Source organism: Cloeon dipterum, chromosome 3 (assembly GCF_949628265.1).
Source record: "Cloeon dipterum chromosome 3, ieCloDipt1.1, whole genome shotgun sequence".
NCBI classification, from domain to species: Eukaryota; Metazoa; Arthropoda; class Insecta; order Ephemeroptera; family Baetidae; genus Cloeon; species Cloeon dipterum.
In genome coordinates, this window is record NC_088788.1 from 8,013,370 (window position 1) to 8,021,328 (window position 7,959).

General features: G+C 36.7%; 1 protein-coding gene across 1 annotated transcript; it reads left to right on the forward strand.

The window, feature by feature from the left end:
* The first annotated feature begins 3,068 nt into the window (after window positions 1–3,068).
* LOC135941249 (plexin domain-containing protein 1-like) lies at window positions 3,069–7,676 on the forward strand. The gene is made up of 6 exons (XM_065486596.1): window positions 3,069–3,119; window positions 3,183–3,363; window positions 3,421–3,606; window positions 3,665–3,940; window positions 5,060–5,082; window positions 7,584–7,676. Exons 1-6 carry the CDS (start codon window positions 3,069–3,071, stop codon window positions 7,674–7,676), a joined length of 810 nt encoding a protein of 269 aa, XP_065342668.1.
* The last annotated feature ends 283 nt before the right edge of the window (window positions 7,677–7,959 follow it).

Below are 7,959 nucleotides of genomic sequence, written 5' to 3' on the forward strand. Positions count from 1 at the left end.
AATGGATAAGAAATAAAGATTTCGCAGAAAAAATCAATCTTAAGAATTTTTGGCAATATTTAATTCGAAAATCTCGGGTTATAATTGTCAGATTTGTAAAAAACTACACACAGTTCGAATTGCATTAACGCCCTCTAGATATGCATTTGAATTTGGGGTAGATTTTTTCGATTTAAGAGCGTTTTGAACAGTGAAATAATTTGCTGAAAGTGCGAACCAAATTGTCAATTAGGGTGTAGCATGCTGGGCACGCTGGTTCTCGTTAGATCACTTAAGCAACATTGAGTGGATGGGTGACCGCCTGGCTGCATAATTCTAGGCCGACTCGCTCCTTGCTGCTTTGCACTATTATTTAGAAAGTTTGAAGTAAAAAAAAAATAAAACAATACTGGAAAGCTCGTTTATTTTGAAAGAAAAATAATTGATATAGTAAGTAATTTATTGTTTGGGAAATTGAGCAGATGGGTCGAAGATGAAAAATAAAATCAGCTTAGCACGGACTCAGAAATAGCATTAAGTTTGAACCATTTTTAGTTGGCATAAAAAGACTCGGCAGAATATTAATAGTTCAACATTTTCCACGGTCACTTGAGTAAACAACGATAAAGGAAGAGCAGTGACTCTGCAAAAATAATTTTGTGAATAAAGACGTGGCAGGAGGTACATATACAACGAGAATAAAGAGACATGACATGAGCACAGGGAACCCAACCTTATATTATGTATTTGTCAATTAACTAAACGGCATCACCAATTGAAGTGTTCATAAATAAAAGCACGGTTCTCGGTAAACTTTGTAAAACTGCGAACAATAAGAATTTCTCTACCTGGGGGTAAATCAAAAGACAAAAAGAAAAATTTTACATGCCACTCAGGGTGTTTGGCTGAGATATATAAGGGGGGACACTGAGACAGAGGAGAGAAGACCATCAGCAGCCAGCGAAGTGAACAGACGTGCTCTCTCTGCTCTCTCTTTGCCTTCTCAGCCCTAAGTAGACGCCCTGCATTTGCTAGGACCGATTGAACTTCAGGTACTGTTTTAAAATAAATGTCTTGCTCTGTTACGCCATCAGCAAATTTTCTTGCGTTGGTTCTAAATTTTTGAAAGAGTCAATTAAGTTGTGGCTCTTTTTGTCAGTTAACTACAATGTTTTAATGGGATGGATTGTGAGAAAAAATTAATTCAGAAACGTATTTGTGAGTTGTGAGTGACCCGAGCCGCGAGCTAGGCCGCTCGCGGCACGGCTCTCGCGGCCCGGCTCGCGGCGCTGCTCTCGGCCCGGCTCTCGGCTCGAGTCACTCACAACTCACAAATACGTTTCTGAATTAATTTTTTCTCACAATCCATCCTTGAATTATTTTTAACTTAAATAGGTTTCGTGAATTACAATTAATTAAATTTAAATAAAAAAAAATATTTTTGTAATTAATTAATTTTGTATTCCTATCAGCAAAACAAATATTTGTATAGCACAATCATATTTCTTAAGTAAAATATTAATTGAACATCCTTGAAATCGTCCACTCAAGGAATAATTAACATCAGTTTCGCACCTGTATTTGAGAAATTAATATTTAGTGTGTTGTCGATAGTTAAAATTGCCAAAACTTCATTACTAAAGCATGATATTGATAATTGAATGAAAATTTTCATCTCGCTAAATGCTCGACAAGTGATTATTTCTTCTCTCGTGACGCTACTCGGCCTGAACTTCCCCAACGCGCGCGTTTGCAGTCAGCTTCCCGGCTCATTCATGCTGTCTTGCTTGCTCATTGACGGGGTTGGCTTGCATTGCTCTGATTGTGAGCGCGCGAGGAGGTGTCTCGGCAGGGGCTACGGCCGCCGCCAACAACTGCTTTACCGGGCCTTGCGACTGCTCTGCAGGCGTGCGTTGGGGCAGTTCAGGCCGACAGAAGAAAACAATCACTTGTCGAGCTTTTAGCGAAGTGAAATTTTTCATGAATTATCAATATGCTACTTTAATAAAAAAATTTCGCAATTTGTTTTGTGAACAACACACTTAATATTAATTACTCAAATACAGGTGCGAATTCCTGAGTGGTCCAAATTCAAGGAAATTCAATTTATTTTACTTAAGGAATATGATTGTTTTATACAAATATTTGGTTGGCTGGTATGAAAAGTACAAAATTAATTATTTAAATATTTTTTTGCTCTTTTTATCCCTGTCCTCTCGGAGCGGGAAGGGCGCGCACTGCACAAGCACGAATGCTGGAACCCGGGTCCCAATAACACCGCGAACGGATAACATTGCTCATATTTAATCAATTAAAATTCGTGAAACCTAATTACCCTCTTAAAAAATAATTTAGCGGGATGAATTTTTAGAAAAAAAAATTGAATTTAGAAACGCGATTAACAAAGTAGCAGAGCATTTTCCAGGGCCTGAAATCAAAAAATTCACCAGGGCATAGTGTTAAATTTGGTGGCCCACGAGACCGTAGCAGCCCCCTGCCCCCGCCCCCACCCCCCAGTGTTAGTGGGCCAGCTGAACAGATCAAGAGCCACTTGAAAGCGCAGTTATAAAAAGTAGGATGAAAATTTAAAAGTGGTTATAAATTAATTATTCGACAAACTCAACAATTCCAATCATTCTTAAATCTTAACCCTTTCATGAAAATGCTAATTAAGACCTATGCCCAAAATCAGTTGGAATTGATACATAAAATTTAAAAATATTTTCCCATCTCAATATAATAGAATTTTTCTTTTCTTCTTATTTTTTCAGGCCGGAAATATTGATATTGTTTGTCTACATCAACCTTAAGGAAAACAGGAAAATGGAGCATTTGCGACTCCTTTCAATCCTTTTTACGATAATAATTGTCACCTCGGTTCCATCAACTTTGGCAAATGAAAAAACTCATATCCGTGAGTGATATTTAATTTTTTATATTCTAATAAATCTTATTTCCTAATTTTTATGTTATTTTCAGAAATAAATTTCACAAGACAAAATGAGCCTCTTGAAGAGACAGATTGTCATTTGTCGACACTCTTTGTTATCGAACAGAGGGAAATTTATACAAATTTCTTTTTTGTCGATATGAAAAAGGAAATTGACAAGACCGTCCTTTACATGCCGGATGCAAACACGGTAATAGTAATAAAATAAGTAAATGCTCTATAAAATTACTAATTTCATTAATTATCACTTCAGTCCCTGAAAGTCGAACTGCCCTTCGACTTCAAGGTATACGGCCACAATGTCAGGAAAATGGAGGTGTTGCGAGAGGGAGGAATTCAGTCACTCGACCCAAACCTCAACTGGGATGCAATTCCTCTGAGGATTAAATCAGTTGACGAATTTACGCAATGCCCAATTAGATTTCTATTCGATGGTAAACAACGATCATAATTATACATAAACATTTTATATGAATATTACATTTTTTTAGATCTCTCGCTTGCAATCCAGTGGGAATTCGGGTACAATAATAATTGCCAAAATGGAACCGAGCTGAGCTTCCAAATGAGCATTCACGCGAATGGCAGAATTGACTTCGTCTATAGGAAAATTCCTTTCGGAAACTTGGAAGATGTTGCCGACATTTTTGGTGTGAGCTTCGAATTCAAGGTGCCAGGTGAGATCGGAATTTTTAATCAATTAAATTGTTATAATTAAATTTAATTAACATTTAGGATCGAACGATACTTTCGATCTGGGTCTGCAACTACAAGTCAACGAAAGGAACATCAAGAACAACACCTCCATCGTGTCAGTGCCTATGTTGCTGTGCCCAAATTACCTGAACAAAAGCAGCTGCCTGGTCGAAGCGAGACATGCGAATCCTCCGCTCTTATGCCACTGGTGCCCTTCGATCGGAATCTGTTCCAGCAGGAATGACTTCCTTAAAGGGACCTGGGAGGAATATGGCTGTGACGGTGAGCCTCCTGAACCAGGAATAGACACCTCAGGTAATATTTTTACTCTCATTTTAATTCAAGCTTCCATGTAGTTTTCTCTTCTTCATAAAAAAATTATTTAATCATTTAATGCAGTCCTATATAATGTAATCTTTTGTTTTCAGATTTCGTAGACGAATACTACATAAGTTTTGAAGCAGTGACCGCCATAAGCATTTCCCTCTTTCTCATCTTAGTTATCGTCCTTGTTTTTTATTATCGTAAACATCGTAAAGTAAATTATAATCTACCCACCGCGAGCAAAATTTCTTTCATTACGTCTTTCCACGCACTGCTTAAATACAACGAAAAAAATTGTGAGTGTGTAATAGAGACTGCTTTTAACACGCGAGAATAACTCAAGGTCGAGTACTGAGAGGTGAGAGGATAGTGCATGGCCAACACCCCCGCCTTCAGATGCCCCCGACTCGCAGTGTTTTCAGCCACCAGCGCGCTTTCTCCTTCAGGGTAGTCAAGCCGTGGAACGATTTACCTCCAAAGACTGTACCGCAGCGCAATTCCTTGCTCTACTCAAGCAGCAGCTGTGGAGGGAGTTTAAAAGTGTTTGTGACGGTCGAGTAGTGTGTATATTATAAAATTAATTCGAACCGGCGCATCGCCTGTTTCATCGGTTTTCCGCTAACGTTGTAGCCCTTTTTCATCTGTAAATACCTGACCTTCATATTTATAATTAGAAAAATCTTATTAATTAATTTTGTCCAGACCTTGACTGAGTCAAGTTTGATTTTTGCACGTTGAGGAGATTAATGGTTCCTAAATAACAAACAAAAAAATCAAATGCTTTAGAGAGTCAGCAATGAATTGTGATATTATTTGTTTTTCTGTGCCAGTCCAAATCTACTTTGTAGCTCCTCAAAGGAAGTCTTGAAATATTTCATTTTTGTACAATTTACTATGAATTAAATCAACAATATGCACGTTTAATGAATTTGACAATCTGAAACTGGAAGACTCTTTGATGTATGTATAAAATAATCGTGCGCATGTGTAAAAATAAAGAAAAATCAGATAAATTTCATACCCTCTTAATTATAAAATATTCGAATTTTAATAAACAAACCTAAAAATTAGTTCATGAAATTAGGATTGCAATTTTTAAGTCTTTTTCAGTTAACACCCGGTACTATAAACAGGTAAAAAATTAACTATCTCTGCTGACAGAAGTTTTGGTTAAATTCTATGTACCGCTGAAAAATACAAAAACTGATTGTCCTTGGTTATTTTCTTTAATTTGGTTGACAATACTGAAATTGAGATTTTCTGCTAGTTTTCCTTAGTGACAAATAAGTCAAAATAAGAAATTGAATAGGCAGGCAACAGCAAATTTTTAGAGCAAAATAATTGACACCTTCAGAGTAAGACAAGGCATACAAATATTTTTTATATTCTCATTGCTGCCATTTGTGGCCCGTCTTCCCGCATGCGAAGCAGCGCGGCTCGCTTTCTCCGTTGCTCGGCTGCTGCTGCTGCCGTTTATCGCGCTCGCTCCGTGCGGCGCTCGCTCTCCTGCGTAGTGGCTGCTTCTTCAGAGTCGTACCCCAGCCAAAACTGGTGCCTCCCAGGTCAGTGGCAGGTCAAAGAGTCCCACGACACTAATTGTAATTACATGTATATTAAAATTTGTACATAAAAAAACCAGTCATTTGACTCGCGCTGTTAAGGCATTTGCACAGTTTCAAAGCATTTTGGTAGCCGATTTTCTCAAAAATTTAAACAGCAGCTTGAGAAATTTTAAGTGGTTTCCTAATTTTTAGATAATATTTCAAGTTGTAGGATTTCTTAAAAATATTTCTGCAAAAAGCTTTTTCTAAGTATATAATTAGATTTAGTGTGTGTTGCCTGTTTGTTTTTGGAAAACCAGACAAAAATTTCCATTTACTTAAAGAGGAATGATACTGCAAAAGCCTGGAAAATGCTTGTTGCCAATGCATAAACTCATCCCTTAGGATTCAGTTAAAGCCTAAATTGACCTAAGGAGCGCTGTAATTTTGTGAGAAAATTGGCTGGAAAGTTACCGTGCTTTTCAAATGGTAATGGCTGTCTCCTTACTTGAAATCCGATTTTATTTCAAAACCAAGAGTTTCCCCAATAAGTGGCATACACCGTTGGACAGATCTCGACGAGAGGAATCGGAATATGCCAAGAAAATATGTTCGAGCACTGTAAATTTTGAAGAAAATTGGCAAAATTTGAATTTTTACTGTAGGAAGGTCATTTTTTTATTATTGCAAATTGTTGAACAAATTGTTTATCGGTCAAGACATCCAACAATTTAAATAATTTTCAATTGCTGCCCAGTATCATTCCACTTTAAGGGGTCAGAGTTCAGCCTTGTAGCTCAGCACCTCAAATATAAAAAATTTAATCAGCACGAATCGTACTCTGAAATAGTATTTCGTTTGAACATAGCATAATAAAAATCTTTTCTAAAGGGCAAAATAATAAAAGAAATATTTTCCCACTGATCCCAGAGCAAACAACGATAAAGGATGATAAAGGATAGGCTCTGTGACATAGTCAAACGACATGACCAGAACAGAAGGGAAACAATATACATACGTATTTTTCTCTGATTTAACCGGTCACGTGCAATAATCCGAATTCAAACAAGACTGCCGCTCACCTTTGTAAAAAGAACCTACGAACAATAAGAAGGAATTCCTCAGTTAAATAAACCATAAAAAGAAAAATGATTCATTGTTGGTTGCTACAAGAATGTGATTTATCTTAAGGATTTTTGCCGCCCATTCGGCCATTTAGAAATAGGGTAAAGCATATTCCAAGACAGGAAACAAGAATTCCTGCTTTTTTCTGGAATTCCGGCAGGACAAGAAAATATTTTTCAGGACCAGGACAAGACAGGAATTTTGCTTCAAAACAACTCTGTTATTGATCTATTTATTTAATATCAATTATCTCATTTAAAGACGGCATAACTTTTCATTTTGGTACTGTTTTACAACTTTTACTTTCTTTCATGTAACTAAATATTTAGCCTAAAAACCATCCACGGCGTTTACAATTTTGCTCTAAAATTTAATTTAAAAACCACAACTCTTTAATTATAGTAAGTGCGGTGTTCGAACAACCAAGTATTTTATCAAAACAATCTACTGTATCAATAATAACATTTTTTCGGGGTTTTCTGCCATTTTTTTCATTTTAAGCATTTTTTGAAATACTTTTTGAATTCTAAATTCTGTGTGGGGAGTATAGTATTTTTTTCCGTTAAGTTCATTAGAGGAATTAGATGAATTACTTATCAACAGATGCAATTCAAAACCTTTAAAAATGATATTTCAAATAATTAAAAGATAGCAAAAAAACAGGTATAAAAATTAATAAAAGACCATTTTGTTTCATAGTTTTAATTTAAAAAAAGGAATATAGCTGACGGAACAGTACAGGACCGGAAATCCAATTTTGGAACAGAAAAACCTTTCTTGAATACGTTTTAGTACATAAGGACTGAGCGACGGGATTCGCAACGCAAATACAGCCGCATCCTTTATATAGTAGCGATGGATCTTTTATATTTAAATTTTTAATCTGCAAATCGATATGCTGTTTTAATAATCATATAAATTAAAAGAGGACGGGAAAAATGACTAGGACTGGCGTAATTTGGAATTAGAGCTCCGGCGGCGGCAACGTGCAGATCGTGCAATCGCACCTGCAGCAGGGCGAGTTGGACCACAAGCAAACTTCCGTGTGGCCGTTCAGCTAAAACTTTGTGCCGTGCAACAAGGTGCTTTGCAACATTAGGTGCAACGCACTCGCACCTCCAATAAATTGCCTTCTGGGGAAAGGCTCGTTGTTTTTGTTTATTCTGCCTTGTCATAAATACATAAAATAATGGGATATAAAATCACATAGCGGTTTTAGACAGAATTGGCGAACAGTGCTGGCAAAATAGAGCCAAAACGATCAATTATTATTACATGGTGCAATTATCTCTCGCCGCGCTGAGCCACAGTCGAAACGTATCTAATCACTATTCTCTTTCCACA